General features: G+C 54.1%; 9 protein-coding genes across 9 annotated transcripts; 4 read left to right on the plus strand and 5 right to left on the minus strand.

The window, feature by feature from the left end:
* Window positions 1–145: 145 nt before the first annotated feature.
* Window positions 146–1,303, minus strand: E0L32_000771 (uncharacterized protein; the record flags this gene model as incomplete). Its single annotated transcript, XM_031142487.1, has 1 exon — window positions 146–1,303. One exon carries the CDS (start codon window positions 1,301–1,303, stop codon window positions 146–148), a length of 1,158 nt encoding a protein of 385 aa, XP_030994305.1.
* Window positions 1,304–2,123: 820 nt separating this feature from the next.
* On the plus strand, window positions 2,124–3,230 carry E0L32_000772 (uncharacterized protein; the record flags this gene model as incomplete). Its single annotated transcript, XM_031142498.1, has 3 exons — window positions 2,124–2,373; window positions 2,482–2,931; window positions 2,995–3,230. 3 exons carry the CDS (start codon window positions 2,124–2,126, stop codon window positions 3,228–3,230), a joined length of 936 nt encoding a protein of 311 aa, XP_030994306.1.
* A 2,447-nt stretch (window positions 3,231–5,677) lies between these two features.
* On the plus strand, window positions 5,678–6,431 carry E0L32_000773 (uncharacterized protein; the record flags this gene model as incomplete). The annotated part of the gene is made up of 2 exons (XM_031142509.1): window positions 5,678–5,977; window positions 6,045–6,431. 2 exons carry the CDS (start codon window positions 5,678–5,680, stop codon window positions 6,429–6,431), a joined length of 687 nt encoding a protein of 228 aa, XP_030994307.1.
* Window positions 6,432–6,873: 442 nt separating this feature from the next.
* On the minus strand, window positions 6,874–7,887 carry E0L32_000774 (uncharacterized protein; the record flags this gene model as incomplete). The annotated part of the gene is made up of 3 exons (XM_031142520.1): window positions 6,874–7,053; window positions 7,137–7,709; window positions 7,786–7,887. The coding sequence occupies 3 exons, from the start codon at window positions 7,885–7,887 to the stop codon at window positions 6,874–6,876; spliced, it is 855 nt and encodes a 284-aa protein (XP_030994308.1).
* Window positions 7,888–8,597: 710 nt separating this feature from the next.
* E0L32_000775 (uncharacterized protein) lies at window positions 8,598–9,977 on the plus strand (the record flags this gene model as incomplete). The annotated part of the gene is made up of 4 exons (XM_031142531.1): window positions 8,598–8,681; window positions 9,305–9,457; window positions 9,518–9,628; window positions 9,687–9,977. The coding sequence occupies 4 exons, from the start codon at window positions 8,598–8,600 to the stop codon at window positions 9,975–9,977; spliced, it is 639 nt and encodes a 212-aa protein (XP_030994309.1).
* A 616-nt stretch (window positions 9,978–10,593) lies between these two features.
* On the minus strand, window positions 10,594–11,190 carry E0L32_000776 (uncharacterized protein; the record flags this gene model as incomplete). The annotated part of the gene is made up of 3 exons (XM_031142542.1): window positions 10,594–10,761; window positions 10,858–11,034; window positions 11,122–11,190. The coding sequence occupies 3 exons, from the start codon at window positions 11,188–11,190 to the stop codon at window positions 10,594–10,596; spliced, it is 414 nt and encodes a 137-aa protein (XP_030994310.1).
* Window positions 11,191–15,115: 3,925 nt separating this feature from the next.
* On the minus strand, window positions 15,116–16,410 carry E0L32_000777 (uncharacterized protein; the record flags this gene model as incomplete). Its single annotated transcript, XM_031142553.1, has 3 exons — window positions 15,116–15,460; window positions 15,515–15,598; window positions 16,339–16,410. The coding sequence occupies 3 exons, from the start codon at window positions 16,408–16,410 to the stop codon at window positions 15,116–15,118; spliced, it is 501 nt and encodes a 166-aa protein (XP_030994311.1).
* An 850-nt stretch (window positions 16,411–17,260) lies between these two features.
* On the plus strand, window positions 17,261–17,969 carry E0L32_000778 (uncharacterized protein; the record flags this gene model as incomplete). The annotated part of the gene is made up of 3 exons (XM_031142565.1): window positions 17,261–17,335; window positions 17,429–17,602; window positions 17,685–17,969. 3 exons carry the CDS (start codon window positions 17,261–17,263, stop codon window positions 17,967–17,969), a joined length of 534 nt encoding a protein of 177 aa, XP_030994312.1.
* A 1,093-nt stretch (window positions 17,970–19,062) lies between these two features.
* On the minus strand, window positions 19,063–20,059 carry E0L32_000779 (uncharacterized protein; the record flags this gene model as incomplete). Its single annotated transcript, XM_031142576.1, has 2 exons — window positions 19,063–19,280; window positions 19,375–20,059. 2 exons carry the CDS (start codon window positions 20,057–20,059, stop codon window positions 19,063–19,065), a joined length of 903 nt encoding a protein of 300 aa, XP_030994313.1.
* Between the last annotated feature and the right edge of the window lie 304 nt (window positions 20,060–20,363).

The raw sequence follows: 20,363 nt of genomic DNA on the forward strand, positions 1-20,363 counted from the left end.
GTGCTGTACTGTGATATTGATAAAACACAGCCAGTATTGATCTGGAAACTACTCCCAACGGCATCTCTCCACTACGTGACTATGTATGCAAAAATGGCTATCCAAGAATGAAACGGCATCTTAGGCTGCAAGCCACACCCAGAGCCTATCTCCGAACCGCAAAGTCATAATGCGCCGTCAGAGCCAATCCCCAAGGTGTCTTGCCCGTCTCAAGCGGGTCATCGCCCATCAAGTCGATGGGAAACCCAACATCAAAGTCCTGGAAGCTCTCAATGGTCTTGATCTGCTCCTCTGTCAACTTGATCTTGAGCGCCGCGATGTTCTGCTCCAGGTGCTCCACCTTGCGCCCGCCCACGATGGGGATGACGTGCCGCGCCTTATGCCGCACGTATGCCAGCGCGACCTGCTGGACACTCTCGGCGCCCACCTCGGCGGCAACCTTCTCGAGGACCTCGCTGGCCTTCCGCTCGGTCTCAGTCTGGCCCGCCGCCCAGAAGGACCGTAGCCCTTCGCCAGCGCGGTCCTTGGCCTCGAGCTGCGCGCGCGACTGCAGGCGGCCGCCGCCGACCACATCCCAGGGCACGAGGCTCATGCCAAAGTGGTTGGCCATGTTGATGATCTCGCGCTCAAAGTCGCGCCTCATGACGTTCCACCGGCCCTGGTAGACCGAGAAGGGCGTCTTGCCGCGCTCGCGGGCGTACGTGTTGGCCGCGGCGACGAACCAGGCCGGCATGTCGGACGCGCCGAGGTAGAGGACCTTGCCCTGCTCGACGAGGACGTGCAGGCCGTCCATGAGCTCCTCGACCGAGGTGAGCCAGTCCCACCAGTGGACGTAGAGGAGGTCGATATAGGTGGTCCTGAGCTTCCTGAGCGAGGCGTCCACGGACAGGAACATGGACTTGCGGTGGTTGCCATTGTACATGACGGTCCGACCCTTGCCGAGCTCCCAGGCGCGGTAGTTGCTACTGAACTTCGTGGCCAGGACGACGAGGTCGCGGTTGCCGCGGGCCTCCATCCAGCTACCGATGAGCTTCTCCGACTCTTCGTCTTGATAGTTGCTGGCGGTGTCGATGAAGTTGCCACCAGCATCCACGAAGGCATCAAGGATCTTGTACGCCTGCTCCTGGTCTACAGAGCCCATAAACTCGCTATGAGCAGTCCCTAGACTCATGCCACCTAGGCATAGAGGTGAGACGGGGATGCTCGCGGATTTGGCTAGGATCCTGTACCGTCCAAGCTCAGTCTTGGGCTCGGGAGCGGGCACAAGCTCGTGATGAACTTTGGTGGGATTTTTTGACGCCATTGCTGGGGTGCTGTGAAGGCTTGTTTAATGAGAGAGGGTGAATTGGAAGTTTTGTCTTCCGTTAATGTTGTGTGATTTGGGCCAGTGACTCGAACAGAGGAGCTTTCCCTTTTATTTATAGAGCTGGTATTCGGAGTTGCCGGACCCTGCTTAGCAAATGCACAGGATTCCGGACTGAAGACATTGTCCGATCATTTTGTCTCGAAGGTTTGCGGTTCAATTATTTGGCCGTTCTTCTCCGCTGCGTTGGTGCGCGGCGGTGTTTTGGTGTTCGTTGAAAATGTCTAACATTGGGACATGGCTCTTTGTGCCGAATTGAATTGCTCGAAACATATATTCTACATGGACGGGACATTCTTACTCCGAAAAAGTGACCTGAACTGCAGACAAAGGGTACGACTTTGATGCACAACACTCGCAAATGAGCCTTCCTTTGTGTCTCTTCAATGTGTTGGGTTGCTGGCGGACTTGACTAGCGGACTTGGCGGCGTTGCGGAGTTCTCAACTTCGGCAAAGGACGAGATCCCCGACTATGGAACTGATGATAGGTAGGGCGGGATAGACTTCGGAAACGCTGATGGCACGAGCTACCTAATTTCTCAGATTGATAACCGATAGACCTCCACATATCGGGGCCTCGTCCAGGATGTGTTTTCCTAAGTGACGTAGTGGTGTGGGTGCTAGGGCAATCACCCACCCCGACGATAACCGGGGACGCGACACGCGCGGATCAGTTGTCGAGATAAAACGAGTTTCAGTCACATCTGGCAATCCTCAAATCTCATGAAAGAGTCATTCAACGGATAAAACACCATCGGCAATGTCACCCTCAGCCAACCAGTCAGCAGCAGAGCGCCTGCGGGCGCGCAAGCCCGTGCCCGCGCCGGTGCCGGCCTACCTGCCGAAAGCCGGATCTCCGCTGACCGTCGACACCGCCCTTTACGACAGGGCTCAGCAGGCACCTCGCGTGCTCATAGAAGAATTCACACTGCCGATCCGGTCCGGCAGAGCATGGAAGGCGCCCGCCGGGTCCATCGTGCGCATCAGCACCCCCGAGGGGCCGCAAGTCGGTAAGCAAAGCCGAAAACACTCAGTGATCCCCGCACATGCCTTGAGACCCAGCTCGCTCCGTGTAACCGACCCCGACTGAGCATGGGCGAATATGAGGAACGATGTAGGCGACCTGAACATCTGGAACGCGCACAACCCGCGCGAGCGCTTCTGGGCCAGCCGCACGCGGCAGCTCTACGCCTCGCACGTCTCGACGCACGACCGCCTCTGGTCCTGCCTACCCTACATGCGCCCCCTGGCCACCATTATCGCCGACACACTGCGCTGGTACGGCCAGGACGAGCGCGGCGGCCGCGCGCACGACCTGCTGGGCACGCGGTGCGACCCTTACATCGCGCAGGTGCTCGGCGGCAACGGGTACGACTTCCACTGCCACTCGAACCTCGTGCGCGCCGTGTCCAGGTTCGGCCTGCTCGAGAGCGACGTGCACGACGTGATCAACCTGTTCCAGGTGACGGGGCTGGACGAGAAGGGGAGGTACTACATGAGCCCCTGCCCGGCGGAGAAGGGGGACTACATCGAGTTTCTCGCAGAGCAGGACCTGCTTATGGCGTTGAGTAAGTCCGGAACGAGAATATTCAGTGGGTCTGCATAATAGGGGCTAATGGGGACGATGACAGGCACTTGTCCCGGCGGTGATCTTTCGCTCTGGGGTTTCGGAGCTGACAGCGAGAAGGAGATGGAGAAGTGCTGCCGCCCTCTCAAGGTCGAGGTCTTTAGGCTCGAAGACCCGTCACTGCTGGAGAAAGGGGGATGGAAGCCCGCGGATGTTTCTGGGTATAAGGGGATGCATGGTGTGGCTGTGGTCGAGGGCGAGCCCGAGAAGAAGAGGATGGAGGCGGAGGCTCGTTCATGATCTCCTCTTGGAGCATGGACGAGGTTGCAAAGTCCACCAGGCAGGCGTGAAAGTTGCATGACCGCGAAACTCGACTAGCTCCAGAGTGTATTAGCCCGGTACAAGCATGGACAACCAGGTGCCGATACCGGGCCGAAGAAACAATACAATCCAGCTCACATACTGTGCACCTGTGTACCTTCTATCGAGCCTTGTCGTCCTTTCTCGATCGCCCAGATAAGATTGTCCAAATAGCAAGATAGCAAGCAAGGAGAAATAATTCTAATCGTGACAACGAGCGGAGATGATCTACGCACTAAGCACAAGCCACTGGGCGAGACTGCTTGACCGCCGCTAGTCTCGAAAGTACGCTATGATCCGGGTACCAAAAGCCTCAATTCTGGATGCAGTAGTCAGGGAAATGGGGCTGTGGAATGCAATCCACTAACTAGGTGACATCTGCTCCCGAACAGCCTTCCATCCGAGATGTTGAGCTAGACAGACGGTTGACCACCGCGAAGTTATGCCTCTCAACATCATTCGCGGAACAGTAGGAAACACTGCTCATGCTCGACCTCAAATTCAATATCTTCATGAACGCCAGCGATGGCAAGTCTTTTTTCACAGCGACAGAGCACAACTACACCCGCGAGTTGACGCACTGCCTCTGCAGCCTTTCATACCTAGATCAGGCATCAGCTTCACTCGCTATGTATGTGACCGGAGACGAGGATTCAAGTAGCTTGCAGTTCGGTGAAGTTCCGCTCACCGGAGCTGATTTAAGGTTTGAAAGATCATTTGACGCAGTGCGTGTATCAGGGGATAAGCTGTCGGCATGATTGGGTCAGCCAAGGCAATTGTCCCTAAGGATTTTGAGCAAGAATCATTTAGTTCGAACCCCCGTCACTGCCGGTAGAGGAGCACAAAGAGGGCCCGCCGCTTGGCAAACCAACTAATTACACGCGTCAGCCGTCGAATCTTTCCTCAATACCAGCTGCCCATTGAGCTCTCAAGCACTGGCAATGTTGATGAATAGTTGCTTCTCTTTTTGGAGATTTCAACTTCAAAGACAACACCAACCATGAAGCACTTCGGAAACGAGATGATTCGTCAATCAGTTTAAGACCTACGAAGCACAGTCTGGACACAGCATACAGGGCTAGGGAACAAAAGAACGACCTCATGCCGGGGCGCTGTTCCTGCATCTGGTGCCGCTCCCGTGTTTGGGCTGCATACCTGCCGGCTTTAGAGAGGTACACTACTTTGTAGGTCAAGCTTATTGACCCACAGACACGAATAATTAGCAACGGCAAAAGGCCTTACTCCGTACTCTGCAGGAGCGGCACCTGGGCTACTTTGTTCGCCACTCATGCTGAACACGAGTTGAGCTGGTGCTGTCTGTTGGCGGGGGTGGTGGGGGCCAGAATATTGGGTAGAAAACCTTGCATGGAGAGAGGCCAAAGCACCATCCGGACAAGGGGACTAAGACATAAAGGTCCTTTCGGAGCCACTTGCCGAGAAGAATAAACACGCATGAGTGGTGGGAGATCATCAAAACTGGGCCCTGAGAGTTGGGAGAACCGACATCGGGGCAGGGTTTGATTGTGTGGCACCAGGGGTTGGATCTAATCAATCAGCTCCATGAGCACAGAGATTGAGGATGTGTGTGAAGATGCTCCACCGAAGGCGCTTCATTTTCTTACGTATTGGGCGGCATCACAGGGGAGAAGGCCTCGAAGCCCTCTCGCTTAAAAGTCTTCAGGTCCTGGCTTGTTTTGATGAATGGGTCCGGCCAAGAAAGAGACTCTACCCGAGGTAGCTGGACACCAGACTCTGCAAGTCGCTGTGTCGACTTCTGAGCGTCGAGGCCAAGAAGGTGGAGTGGAGACGGAGCAGGGATGTCGATGAAAAACACCATTGATTATCAGATTATCAGACGATCTGATAACTCTAAAGCTACCACGCCAGACCCCGGTCGCTCCCGAGCTGGTGTAGCTGAGAGCGTGTTAGCGCCAACAACCCGCCCACGCCGGCCATGCCCCGAACGGCCTACTGCGTGAATTTCCATCACCAACAGACACTCTGCTCGCTACGCAGATGCCTGCTCTCCCTGCAAGCCACTCCGGGCTAGCCACACGTCCGGCGAGGCACCAACACTCTCACAGTCCCATCGTGTGGAGACGCCAGGCTCATTCTGGCCTCAATAGCCCGGATCTGTTCGGATGTCCTTGGTCGCAGCTGAAGGTGCTTGGTTGCTTAAAAAGAGGCATTTGCAACGGCCAGCCCGTCCCGTCTTGGGTTCCTCTTTTCCTCTGTTCCTCCTCTCTATTCCTCAGCCTCCAGTCTTCCCAAAAGTCGTCTTAATCTGCTGCCTGCTGTTCGCAAACACCTGACACTCGTTCAGTCCCTTCCCAACGCAACAACACAACACACTCGCTCTTTGCCAGTTTAACCCGTTCAATCCAAAGATGAAGACCGCTGCTACCGTCGTCGGCGTCCTGTCCATGGCCTCCATGGCCCTGGCCATCCCCCAGTGCGCCATCAGCTGCTTCCAGAAGGTCGTCACCGAGCACCCGCCCCTCGACTGCAAGGAGAAGGACATGTACCACTGCTTCTGCAAGATGCCCTCCCTGCAGAACTACTTCTACCAGTGCGCCACCGGCGGCGGCTGCCCTGACGCCGCCTCCGGCCAGGAGGCCATCGGCTTCGGCGTCAACCTATGCAGCGAGCTCGGCCTGCCCATCACTCCCCCCGGCGGCAGCACTTCTGTGAGTCCCTCCTTGATAGGCTGATGCTACTTGGCTTTGGGCTGACTGTGTGTGTTCAATCAATCAGGCTGCTCCCAGCTCCACCGCTGCCCCCACCACCGCTCCTACCAGCAACGCCCAGCCCACCACCAGCGCCCAGCCTTCGGCTTCTCAGTCTTCTCCGGCCGCCCAGAGCTCCGCTCAGAGCTCGGCCGCCCAGTCCTCGGCCGCTTCCAGCCGCGCCTCCAGCGCCGCCTCTTCCAGCGCCGCCGCTCCCTCCAGCTCCAGCTCCGCCAAGCCCAGCACCACTGCTGCCTCCACCTCGGGCGCCGCCAGCAAGACTGGTTCCGGCTCCGGCTCCAAGACCTCCTCTTCCTCCTTCGCCACCGTCACCAGCCAGGCCAACGCCGTCGGCCACGCCGGCAGCATGATGGCCGCCGCCGGTGCCGTCGCTGCTGCCTTCCAGCTCCTGTAAGCTTTTGGCTCATGCGTCTCCTAGAAGATTGTGCCAGATATGAGCTGCGGGGGTTGTTCAACGAGTTGGCCGAGGGGAGTTTCTAATGTATACTTCTTAATGTAACTGCACATGGCTTGTAGGATAACTCCATTTCCGTTCCGGGGTTTGATCAATCGTGGAATCTCAGAATGTAGGAACGGAGACCAGCAGCAGAGTGCTACTTTTGTACATGTTTCTTTTGACCCGATGCCAAACCTCGATTGCGCGCAGATGCCGAGGTACATTGGGTATTCTAGAATAGTCCTTGGCGACGAAAAGTAATAATTTGGAAGTTTTAGTTGCCTCTCATTGCCAATCTGGAAAGTGCATTTGTCCGGTGTCACATCCTGACAGATTCCTGTTTGTCACCCTCCTTTCTCCCAGCGGCCGTGACTGAATATGCGCCTCCATGTGTCGGTCCTCAGGCTGCATTCTCCCTCTCTTTGAGAGCCGCCTCGAGATCAATCACCCGGGATTCTAGAAATAGGATCCGAGCATCGAGCATCGCGATGCGGTCGTTGGTGTGGCCATAGGCGTCTGACGAGGCCTTGATAAGCGTGTCGATCTTTTCGTCAACTTGGCGATTTCGCTTGATAACGTCCTAGTCGGTTGAGAGCAATTAGTACTTGTGAAACGGAAAAGGGGGCATTTCTCCTTCCCAACCTTCTTGGCCCGGCGAATTACTCCCCTAATCGAGAAGGGAATCCTCGGAAGTGCGTCACCCAAATTGACGTTACTCTCGAGGCCAGTCGCTTCAGCCTCACCTGGTGGGCCCGGGATATCAACAGGTGGCACAGTGATGTTGTCGCTTCCATTTTGACTCGGCGAGGTGCCATTCTGTGGCCCCGAGGGAGCAGGATCCAGGCTAGGCTCTCGGTTACAATGCAATGGACTCTGGGGAAAGTTATTCGATTCCCCATTGATGTTCATATGAGGTTGTGGATTGGGGTATTCGTTGTAGCCGTGGGCATTCTCCTGAGCTGAGTTGGATGCGAGATAGTTGATGGGCATGGGCATGGGCATGGGCATGGACATGGGCATGGGCTGTAGCTGCGGTGGTGGTGGTATGGGAGGTGGTGACAGCATAACTTCTGGGTGCCCGTAGTACGGGCCGGGAGGGTGAGCATAAGGATGGTTGTGGAGGTAAACTTGAGGCATAGGGCTGAACGGCATGTAACCTGAGGGAATCTGTTGGGGTTCGGGATGACCGTGATGCGTTGTCCCGACGTCCGGGTCATCTGCCCGGGCTCCTGTCTGCTGCCATACAGTTAGCGATAAATATTTTCTACCCTGGCATTCTCCTCTTCTCTAGGTACGCAGCTTCGCCGAGTACTTCGTAGTAATTCCAAAGACCAGTATGACGAACCTCGGTTTTGCGCGCCTTGCGGGGCAGGTTGCCCTTTTTCCCGGGAGACTTTCTCTTCTGGTTGCCCATGGTCTCTGACTGAATATCTTGACAGCGTCTGTTTTGAGAGCCAAACGAAGCAGAAGTTTGGTAACATGTGAAATGGACTTCCAAGAGTCAAGGACGCATTATATGTGTTTTGCAAGCACTGTGTTGATACGCTTTGAGTTTGTTGAAGAAAGCGCCTGTTCACTGTTGGCGGGCCACCATCAGGTTGTTTTGCAAGCCTCAAACGAGCAATTGAGACCATGAAGTGACTGGGACTGTGCACTAAAGCCAGAGCATTGTCACTGGTCTATGCTGATGAGTGTGTTCGACTGACATTGTTGGAAAAGTGGGGCGCCAGGCTTCCACCTCATTCACTCTTCTTCGATTGATCTCTGAACAATAGGCCACGCGACCCAAACAACAATGTCCTCATTAACTTGAGAGTTTAGCCGAAATCAAACAGAAGATTAACCGAGCCCACAAGCGTCTGTGACCCGCCTTTGACGGGAATAAATAGATGGCTCGCCCTCCACCTTCAGCAACTTCCTCCTTCTCTCTTCCCACAACTCCATCATCAGCCCGGCTCATCAGCCCACCTCTGGTTGATGAGTCTTTATCAAATTCTTCCCGCGCCTCCGTCTTCTCCAGAGCATCTCGTCCTTTAGACCCCTCACTCGGACGACTGATCGTCCGCCCGGTATGTTTTCTCACCTGCTATCCCTCGGCCAGCTACAACTCATCCCGGATTCAACATGAGCTCCGACAACCGCCAAAAGTACGGCCCGCATGGCCGGTCAGCTCAGAGTGCGACACCGTATCCCAGAGAAGGGTACCAGGTAAGCTACCCACCGGACCCCCATATCCTCTGGGCTCTCAGAGCGACCAGCACAGGTGCTTGCGCCTTGACCTGGTCTGCACCCAAGTGGTGTGCGCGGGTGAGCCTGTGAAAAGCCCAAGCCTGTTTGAGAGGCCTCTTCAGATCCACGTCTGTTTAGGTTGTGCTGGGCGTCTGCTTGTGACGATTCGATTGCGAAACTCCATGGCGCAAGCCTTGAGACCTCGCATCCTCGGACTCTTGCTGCGCAGTTGGACTCACTCTTCTCTCTCTCTTTTCTTCTATTCCAACCTTCACCGCGCTCCCCAGGCGCGAGGTTTACTCCCTGGTGCGAGAGAGTCAGGCAGCCCGGCTTCCTGTGCCGTTCTTACACGGACAGGAAGTGAAGCAGATTGTATAGCTGTGGGGATATGCGAAGAGGTCTGGAGCTACGTTCGTCACCTTGCTCACGCGGTGCGATCTCCAGCAGTCGCGGCTTCACTGACTGCATTGCCTTGCGGGGTACTGTATGCGGGCCAAGTGGCTCTTCATGGAATCGACTGGACATTGACAAAGTCTTCCGTCTCTTGTTTTTGTTCTTCTGCAGCTTGCCAGTGAAATTCGTTTTTCGCTGACTGAGAACAGGTCCCACAGATTGCACGCCCGTCCGGAAGCTGGTACTCCCCCGCGGCTCCAACCTATACCCAGAACAACCCGTCCTACGGCTATCCGCACCCGAATGTTCAGCCGTACCCGACTTACCAGAGCAACCCGTCCTACGGCTATCCGGGCCCCAATGTTCCGCCGTACCCGACTTACCAGAACTTCTCCCCCTCGCAGACAGGACAGACTGGCTAGCAGCGGTCAAACCTGTCTGCAAGTGCTGCAGAGTTCGTCCCTAACCAACCTCACCACGGCGCAGGCGGCGGCCAGGACTTTTCCCAGAGGCAGAAGCATTCTCTCGCCGTAGTAGGTACCTGTCCTCACTGTTCTTTGGGCAACTTACTAACCATCTATCAAATAAAAGCACAAGGTCCGTCAGCACCAGGAGTCCGATGACAAGAGTGACCAAATGCGCGATTTCGACCGCAGGCTCAAAGAGATGGAGAGGTCCCATAAGCAGGACAAGGACGACAACAAGGTCTCTTTTGCCGTGGTTTGGGAAAAGTTGGAGCAGCATGACAAGGCCGTAAGCTTCCTCGAACCGGCACTTGTCGAGAAGATCTTCAGCCTGATTCCGGCCACTAAGAAGGAAGAGTCCAAGACCAACACACTTCCTAAGCCGCCATCGCGCAAGCGCGCCCGGACCGAGGAGTGAGAGGTCTTCAGGGAGCACACCCCGGTGTCCGGGGTGGCCTTGTTACAGTGGTGCGGCAACTGGCCGAGGGTGCTTGGAGGCTAGTCTTTGAGGATCAGGAAGCGGCCTTTTCACGCCAATTGAAGGTAGATGACTGGCTTGGGACTGAGTATTGAGTAGCGGAAATGAATTTATCTCGGGTAGGCACAATGTCTGCTTTCTGTGACATCTTCCAATATCTGTCGCTGTCATGTGTATCCTGTTCCAAGAGAATAATAACAACTTGACACAATGGCTTTTGCTCGTTGACAAGCTGGCCATGCATCGTTCCATGCTACTGCTGGCCTGCCCACGGACCCGTTATGTTGGTATATCTACGCGATTCACAAAAGCGGTTCTTCGACCTTTCCACGATATATTTTGGCCGGGGCCCGGCGGGCACGATCACATAAATGCAAGCGGCTTCAGTATTTGTGAGCGCAATCCTTCACGATGGATGAGGCGTCTCTCCCAGGCACATAACGAAGAGTCACGTCAATGTTGGCAAGACTGCCAACCGTGTAAGTATTGAAAAGTTTGTGCTGTCCTTTTAAATTGGTTATGATTTGGCTGAACCCAAACAGCCAGCAGGCTAGCTTTATTGCGACTCCTCGAAGTCTTGCTCGCCATGGTTCTTGTCCGCAGAAGCCGCATTCTCCAATTGCTCGACTCGGGCTTCCAGGCGGCGAAACCGCCTACTGAAGTCCATGTGGGACCTCAAGGCATCGTGTCGCAATGCATCGATAAGGTCCTGGAGGATGCCGAGCTTATGGTGTAGCAGAGCACAACTACCTCTGAGTTCCTTGTGTCCCCGAAAAATTAGCATTTGGCAAGCGATCACCCTGATATTGAGTATACATACCTTTGAGACTCTGCGAACGGCGTCTGGGTTGGCTCGCTTGGACGGTTTTGCTTCAGTTGCTTCTTGCTCTGCCTGAGAAGCAGGAACCGATTCCTTTAGGGCCTTCGGCTTGGTGGCAGTGGGCTTTGCTCGCACAGATTTTGCTTTTCCAGTGACATGGGAACCGTCATCTCCTTTCTGAACGCAGATAATTAGCGTCCTTCTGCCTAAAGATGGGGTGTTCTTATTTTCAAAGAGATCGGAATGATGGATTTGTTCTCATACCTGGATCTTGAGAGCCTTGTTAGGGCCTTTGTCCTTCCTTCCTCGCTTGCGTTTACCACGAGATGCCATGATGTGATGCAGGAGTCTTGCCGATTTTGATGATTTTCGAAGTCTGGTAGGATCTGGATTTTATTTGTCGTGCTCGAAAGAAAAAGTCTGTGGACCAGACTGGTGACAAGATTCGATTTATTGCTTGAAATTTCAGGACAGCTGCTGCCCGTGTCATTGCACAGCTACGCAAACAACTCTCCAGATTTCTTTATCAGCCGCAGATGGATGCCTAAGCTCCCTGCACGCGCTCGGACCAGTAAGTAAATTCTTTGTCGCAGAAGCTGTCAGTCAAAGCAAAGCCTTATTGCCTCATTCATTCTGGCATCAACTGGCTCCACTTTTCCAACTTCAATTCACTTCATCCCATCTTTCACAGCGTCGACCACCTTTTGACAGCCAGAAACTTCCAGTGAATGCTCGAAGATTTATCGGCAGAATGATCCAAAAGGGGAAATCTAGCGAGCCTGCAAACACCCACACCGCCTTTAGGATTCTATTTAAACGCCAGCTTTCCCCTCCACTCCTCCCAATCTCTTCCTCCATCCAACACACTCCACCAGGTCTTCCACAGACTCGACTCCCAGCTCCCCTGCACAACTTGCCTTCTTTGGCTTCTATTCCTGTTGACGACAATCTACTAGTTTCTTCTCCCAATACTTTTCACCCTTTACTTCTCTTTCTTCCCTGGCCTTCCTCCCTTTCGCACATATTTCCCCTTCCGCCTCTCCACAGCTCCAGACTTCCTCCGGCACCTCCCACTCATCGCAAGATCGACTTTCTCACCCTCCCTCTTCATCCTTACTTCTCATTTTGCTCTGCTCACTATCATCATCCTCGTCTCACATTCGCCTTCCACCGCACCCTGCCTTAAAGAGCACCGCTTCCTCCTCACCTTGACCACCACATTTATCTGGTTCTTCTTGGTACCATCTAAAAACCTCGCCATAGACTCACCATGGCACCCAATAACAAGGGAAACGGACGCTATCGGCATCGGCAAGAAGCCGCGAGGAGGCGCGAAACTCAAAAGAACGAGGCCAATGACAATGAGGTAAGCCACTCTCCAGATCCCCATATCTTTTGAGTGCTCAGTCTTTGCTTTGCATCATGGAGTCCAACCCTCCATGCTTGCAATGCAACGCGCAGTCCAATCCTGCGTGCTTTTTCAGTCAGAGACGAGAGCCTGTGAAATGGCTGGTGATGCGAGGTTTCCATGGGCGTTTTCTCGTCCATGGATTCAGCCAGTCAACTGCTCTGTGGCAACCTATACGCGAGTTCCAGACTCGCAAACTCTGGTGATACGGGAGCGGGTTGCTCGCCGACAGTTGGGCTCTTGTCTCCTTCATTGCGACCAATTTCTTCCTTTCCACCGGCCGGCGGGATCGCGGGCTGCCCCTTGTCGACACCCCGCATGGTTTCTGGGTATGGGTCATGGACGAAAGTCCTAGGATCCTCTGGATGCGGAGGCACAATGAGTAAAGACCCGACGTTCGGTCATTATCGCACGATGACCGTCTGCATGCAGATCGTATATACTGAAGAATCAGTATGCGTTGCACTAAAACGGGGGCGCTGCTCGTGTCTTGTGGAATTGGAGGTTCTTGGGACCTGCATGAAGTTTCTCTGTTTTTTTCTGGAATGGCCCAGCCATTCAACGCTTACCAGCGAGGTTTCCCTCCCGCTGACTGAGAACAGGTGCAACGACCGAATCAATGCACTGCAGGAGTCGGCAGAGGCATATATTGTGTCATGGCTTGAAGTGGCAAATGAGTTGGCGATACACGCCAAGCGCGTGACAATACTCCAGGTACGTCGCTCCTCCCATAAAGTCGCGGTGAGTGCTAACCACTAGCTACAGCGTGATGCGATATTCGCGAGAAGGCTCTGGGGCATCCCGGATAGGCCGGTGGAGGACTGGACTCGGCCCGGTGGCGGTAAGCGCATGTCGCAGTATCTTAGGAGGCCCCACCCTGAGTCATTATCAGATCCGACGATCGATGAAGACTCCCCTCCAGCTTCCTGATGGGGAGGTATCCTACCCTGTCAAGGATATCCCTCCTGTCGAAACTACCTAGGCAGTCTTGAGGAGCTTATGTTCACGGAGAAGAAAACCCGAGACGCCGTCGCCGCCGTCACAGACCAGAATATCGCCAAGATCGTGTTCATTCTCCCTTAGGTTTGCAAGAGAGATTATGACGAGATCCATGTTTTTTCCTTGGGATATGCCCTGCTCAACCTATGGAATCCAGACTTTCAAACTCCTAGAATCATACACGTGCAAGCTACCCATGTGTCACATCATTCCCCGCTTCCATTATTTCCATCCGCCGTCGTTGTGCATCAGTAGTCCCTCCGTCAATCAACCTGCGCTCCGGGAGATACCACTAACGATGACAACTCAGTGCACAGTCCAATGCTTCCAACGCCACTAAGCCAACCACGCCCGCCAACTAACCACTTTGGCCGCTCCTCCTATACCGGTAGGCTCACCGCCTGGTACTCGGCAGTCCAAAGACATAGATACCAGTGGCTCGCCTAGTGTAACTGGCCATGCCGCCACCCAGACTGGTTCCCTACTCAACGTCCAGGAAGTGCAGTTCATCCGACACCAAAACCATGGACCTGGTTCACGGGGTCGGACAGTTGACTTTCAAAGTGATAACTCCTGTCTAAACCGCGATTTTGGCCTTGTGTCACAGTCTAGCTCACCGTGAGAAGAACGAGGATGGGTTCCACGTGGTGCTATCTGCGAGTTGGGGTCCAGCTGGGAGAGTAAGACACGAGAAATTCTGGGAAGTAAATGTGCTATTATCCATAGACAGTATGACAGCATTAAGTAGGAGAGATCAAGAATTCGTAGTTTATTTTCGCAGAACTAAAATTAACAGGAAGGGATCGAATTCTTGTAAACAGGAAGGAATCTTCCAAGGTCTGTGACAATCTACAGCGAGACAAAACGTTGTTCTGCCGAAAGGGGTTTGATGTTGGGCAGTCCAACTTCATATGCAATGCACAAAGGCAATGCCGTTACTGTTATTAGGGCTACGACTCCGAGAACGGCCACAGAATTTAACATGGTGCCTAATGCTAACTGGTCTAAAAGGTGTGTCCAGCCATCGGGAAAGCTCTGTTGTGCGCTGTTCGCCCATTCCTCCCGACACTGGTAAAAGAGGACCAATCTGGTCAATCAAATGGTATCAACGGTATCATTTGGAAGCATTTACATACGCGCGACATGATTCGTGATGTCTGATGTCCTTGCCTTTTCTTTGTTCCTTGACAAGTTGCATATGAAGGAACTTGTCGGATACTTCAACAGCGCTGATGGTGCTAAGTGTTGATGCTGCGCGAAAGAAGTTAGGCACCGCAAGACGTCCGGGGTTACCTTCTTCAGGCGGTAGACTAATTACTCAATGAATGACGTCCGAGTCAAGTCATCACAACGCATGAACAAAAGCAGAATCAGAAAGTTGCTCGGTGCATTCTGTTTGGGGATCTGAGCTGGAACATTATCAATTTCGTCAGAGAGAAACATTGCTCCTTCTGGTTCGGCCCTCTTGACGTTCAGAAAGGAATCCTCTACGATTTTGGACCCCGCATTTATCATACCATCCTGTTCATCGGTATCACATCCGTGATGTTACCCCTGATAAGGCTGACGACACTGAAGACTCTGACGTATCGAATGCACCTGATGGTTCCGATGCATTTGCTGAGGAGGACGATGGTCCTGGAGAGCAAGCAGAATGCAGGTGCAAGGGTACGTGAGTCCCTGCTTGTGTTGTCAGTTCTTCTCCCCTCTGGCAATGCGTGTAGTTTGCACCATATCACCTAATTCATGTATCAGATACCAGGAGCCTCTTGTAGATTATCCTCTTGTAGATTATCTTCTAGACACAAACAGAAGAACTAGACACTGTACCACACAACCTTTTCCCACACTTCAGTAGTTGACTGAGCCACTGTGGCGCTTTCTTGGGGGGAGGCCCCGGTTATCGTGTTTATCTACGGCCGCCTTGACCATCTCCGGCAAGGCGTCGAGAACATCTCCACGAAGTCTCTGAAAGTGTTTGCGTATTTCCTTTTCGTCATCCATGTGGCGAATGAACGCATCCGCGCCCAGGCCCCTGATAACCGCTCGCTGCGTGCGGTGCTCCCGGAACATGGCCTCCTTATCTTTCTCAACAGCCTTTGCCAGATCCCTTTGAGACACTTTGAGTTTCTCCATTTCCGCATGCATTTCCTTCCGCCATTCCAAAACATCTTTTTCGAGGCGTGATATCGGTGCCTACAGTGTCGTTAGTGGAGGAGACCTCTGCATGTACAAAATGGGCACACTTACGGTGGACTCTTTCTTCTCCTGAGTAGGAGCGGCAGGGGAACTCTCGGGAGGGAGTTTCAAAGACGTGATCTCATTTGGCAGCTCCTAGCTTGGCAAGGTGTCGATTTTGCTAAGGGCACCGGGGGGCACTCGTGAATGCGCAAGCTCGTTCAGGTGTCTCGATGAAGCGGAGGGGAGGGGAATCCGGGACTTCCTGCTGCGCGGAGGGGGCGGTAGAGGCGGTCGGGGCGGCAGGGGCAGACCATCGGGAATAGAACGAGGAACCTGTTCTCAGTCAGTGGGGGGAAACCTCACTGGTAAGCTGTGCACGGCTGGGCCGTCCAAGATAAAGAGCTCATGCGTAGCTCAAATTCACAAATGCCTGAAACCCTCTGATGTTCCCCGTGAAGCGTCGCAAGCGGGTGGTATGCAGCCGTCAAAGACGAGAGTTATTGCACCAGTTCCCCCCTTATACTTTCGCTTGCCAGCGACCCTCGAGAGGAGGTCGGAAGCCAGGCCTCGGGTTTCAAGAGCATGAGGTCGCCGAAGCGCCCACATGCGGCGGCAAGTGTGAAAGTGATCGCGATAAGGCGACAAGAGCCCAACTGCTAGGCATCCAGCCCCTGTGTCACCAGGGTTTGCGTGTTTGCCACTCGCATATTGGATGCCCACCAGGGATGACAGGTATCGTCCAAATGCGCCGAAACACAAGTTGGAGTTCTCGAGATACCAGGCGTTTCACAGGCTCTCCTCAGCAAAGAACGACGACGCAGAATTGGACTGCGAGGTGCAGTTCAAAGGACCTGAGCACTCACGAGATATGGGAGTCTTGAGAGTGTGCTTACCTGATCATATCCCTGTTGGGGTTGGTTGGGATAACCTGGCGCATGGCCCTGCTGCTGGCTTTGCTGGTTCATGACGATTCTGAAACACAGTCTGGTCAGGTCTGGTGCGTGAGGCCGAAGCGAAGTGGGAATGTGGTGAGCTGGAAGATAGGAGGGACGAAGAGAAGGAATGAACAAGGATGAGTTTGAGGTGAGAGGTGAGAGGTGGAATGTGGGAGCCTATGAAAAAGGAAGAGGGATGAAGTTGAGGTGAGAGAAGAAAGCAGGGGAAGGGGAGATGATGAAGGACTTGGAGACTTACCAAGTGATGATGGAAATGATCAGCTCGAAGTCAACCAGAAGCAAGTTGCAGGTTCGAAGAAGTGTGGTCTTCTGATGGCGGAGGGTAAGTGATGTTGTTTGGGAGAGGAATGGAGCGAGAAGAGGGAGGAGAAGGGGGTTTATATAGAACCCCAAGGCGGTGTTGGAGTTTGCAGGCTCGCCAAATTTCCCCCTTTGGGTTATTCTGCCAGCGGGTGCCGGTAGATTGTCGGGGATTTGAGGTGAAAGGTCGGTACATCTTCGGAAGCTCAAAGTCAAGTCAAAGGCCGGTAAATCGTCGGAAGCTTGAACAAGTGAATCATTGTGTGATTGGGATCAAGTGATTGTGGGGCCGCCTGGCTTTGTCAATAGATGACTGAGAGGTTTGGTGGCGACATTTGGAACAACTTCTTGGTCCGAGCGACCAGACAAAGCTGTGGCAGCAAGAAAGAATTATGCCTGAATCGTGAACCGTTATGTCACGTTGAGTGGAGGGACATCCCAGCTGTACCGCCATTCCCCCACCCTCTTTTTGCCATCTCTACACTCGACAAACAGCATCAGGGACTCCGTCAAACCCTCCAAGCATCTATCTGACAAAAACACCAAATCAGTTCTCATCATGGCTGCTCGTGGCAAGCGGAGGCGAGGCAAAAAGAACAAGGGAACGAGCCAGGCTGGTAAAACCCACCTGCAGGTAAGATGTCTTCTGGCTCTTTACATCCTGCTGTCTCGGACATCGTCATCCGTTCCACTCGCCGTGTCCCTCTCGTACTAATAGCACGAATAGAATGGCAAACCGAATTCCTACTCGCTGCCCAAGTCTCAACCAGCCCAGAAGCAACCCTCCGGTGCCAAGCAGCACGCTCCCCAGGCGAAGCAAACGCTTCCGTGCGATTCAGCTAGTCCAGCAGACCGTAGGAACTGGAAAGCCTATTTAAAGTCTCTTCGGAGAGACCGACAGGTGAGCCTCGCTCTGGCCGGTGCCCACACTCTCGGATACTGATTCCTGAGACTTTTAGGAGATGAGACGGTAATATGCAGAGTTGGAACACCTCATTGGCAATGGTCGAGCGGCTTTCGAGCTCTTCCGCAAGGAGATGATCGTGTGTCGCAACGATTTCAAGTATGTCCTTGGGGGTATGGACGACAGACTGAGAAAGCTCGAGGAAATGGTCCTCCCGGATGCGGACCATGGCAACGCGGATTTAGGGGATACACTTCATCACGACATCTACGAAGACCCCGACTTTGACAGCTACGAAGCCCCGGACGATATGGAAGAAGAGCGCTTCAGCGAGGCCTTCGCATCATTCTGCGACGACTACTGAGAGGTCTGCCCTTCCTTAGAGGCACTGGCTCGCTGATGCTGGATAGTATTGGACGAATGCATATTGCATTGTTCGCAACTCAAAGCCCCTGTCAGTCTGATGAATGATGAAATAGTGGCTGCAGTATGAGTTTGAGAGGTTGAATGTGCGCTTTGTATTCTGGTTGTGCGGCTATGGCCTAATAATATAAGATCTTCCCTTTCTGCTGAACCGCTCAAAGCTCTGTGACTTCTTCATTGTCTTGAGAGGAATCTTGAAAGCGCTCGCGATGGTAACCCGGTGTACAACTCTTGCAACGCCCTCAATAGAACTTGTCACGCATTGTGTCACGACTTCGCTTACCTCGAGACATTTACTGTAGGAATGCTACCGCCCGCTGGGCCGCGATTTGTTTGTTATTCCAAGAAGGACTTTAAAGAATCCAGAGCCCGAGTTCGACTCCCAGCATCGCAACAGAAATATATAACCAAAGCCCGACGACAACACGGGCCAGAACTCGACGATAGTGCGAGCCTGTGCGGCAGTAAGTTCCTGAAAACTCCCCTCCGGGTGAGTCTGTAAGCTTTTGCCGGCCGGGCTGACTTTTTTGCACTTCTATTCTCATGGACAATTTGAACCGTGCCGAAGATAACTCCTCCACCGTGCGAGCCCTTTCTGAGCTTGCTTGCTGAAGGTCATTTTTTGCATGAACGGACGCTCCAGGAGTCTGCGGATGCCCGAGCGAGCCTTACTCAAATCCCCCACAAAGTTCAGGACCTCAAAACTTTGCTGTAGTACCTGACATCTATCCGGTGATCCGAAATACATCACGGAGGCAATCCAACTAATGGCTCGACGATCGCGGCGTGATAGGTGCGAGGAGTGGGCTGAATTGACTGTCTTTCCATTATCGACCTTTTCGGCGAGAGAATAAGATACGAGAGGTTCTGCGAAAGAACTTGCAAGACACCAGTACTCTCTAAAGAGCGAGCTTTAGTCTTTCACAATCCATCTTGTCTAAACCGTTTTCTACTCGTAATGTGCGCTGTCTAACAATCGCTATATAACGCCCCTGAAAAGGTGTTCCTGGGGCTGCATCCTCTCTCGAACCCCTTTAATACGACGCCTGCGTCACAGACATCCGCCCACCATCGCAGGCCAGGACCAGACCGTTGCAGAACGACCCGGCCTGACTTGCCAGGTACAGGACCGTGCCACCCATCTCCTTCTCGCTGCCAAACTTCTTGGCCGGGATAAAATCAGGGTCCGTGAACGGCTCGTCCTCGGGCTTGCGGTGTGCGATCATGGAGTCGGCCATCTCGGATGGGAAGACTACAAAAGATGACTGGGTGTCAGTACTCGGTCTTTCTTCCTAATGGAGCCATCGATTTACCGCCTGAACAGGGAAACGAAAAGAAGAACTTACATCCAGGCGCGATGATGTTGGTCCTGATGCCAAACGGAGCCAGCCTGCTCGCCGCCTGCTTGGCCATCTGGATCACGGCGGCCTTGCTGCCCGCGTACGCCGGCGCCGCGCCCGTGGTGCGCAAGTACCCGCCGATGCTCGCCGTGACGATGACCTGGCTCTGCACGTACGGCACCTTGCCACCTTCTGTCTGCGGGCGGCCGTACGTGCCCTGAGCGACGGCGCGCCGGTTGCCCTCGTCGAGCAGCTCGAGGAAGGCGTAGACGGTGAAGAAGGCGCCCGTGACGTTGACGTGGAAGACGCGCGTGAAGTCGTCCATGGCGACCTCGTCGAACATGGCGCGGCGCATGGCGGCGACGCTGTCGAAGTCGTAGGCCGCGGCGGGGCCGTATATGCCCGAGTTGGCGACGACGAGGTTGACGTAACCTACCTCGGAGGCGACGCGGTCGACGGCGGCCTGTAGTGAGGGCTTGGAGGTGATGTCGCACTGGACGGGGACGATGACGGCTGGGTAGGGGGAAGCGGCGTCTTGGAGGGCTTCGAGGCGGCGGCCGAGGATGTAGACCTTCTTGGCGCCGTTCTCGGCGAGGGACTGGGCGATCATGCGGCCGATGCCTGTGCCGCCGCCTGTGACGACGGAGATGAGGCCGTCGACGCGGAATAGGGATGTCGCGGTGGAAGCCATGGCTGTGATGTTGGGGGAGATTGGTGGCTGTGGTTCAAAAGCTGGCTTTAAATGTGGCTTGCGTCGACAAACCTAAACGAACAGTTTGAGGATCTGATGAGCCAGCAATCCTCTATCGAGCTCTGACGGCGAGCGGTGTCATGGTAGTTATACATTGTGCGTATCGGTCCTGTCCTGATGCTGTTCGGGTGGAACCATGCCGGTTGAGGGCACTGAGCGGCCCTATCCGGACTTTAACGGGCACGGAGAAGACGGGAGATAGCGACAATGACAAGTTCCTGAGCTTTTCCCGCGATCTGAGGAA

The sequence above is a fragment of the Thyridium curvatum genome (genome assembly GCF_004353045.1).
Source record: "Thyridium curvatum strain D216 chromosome Unknown NODE_3_length_876553_cov_77.224826, whole genome shotgun sequence".
Taxonomy (NCBI): Eukaryota; Fungi; Ascomycota; class Sordariomycetes; order Thyridiales; family Thyridiaceae; genus Thyridium; species Thyridium curvatum.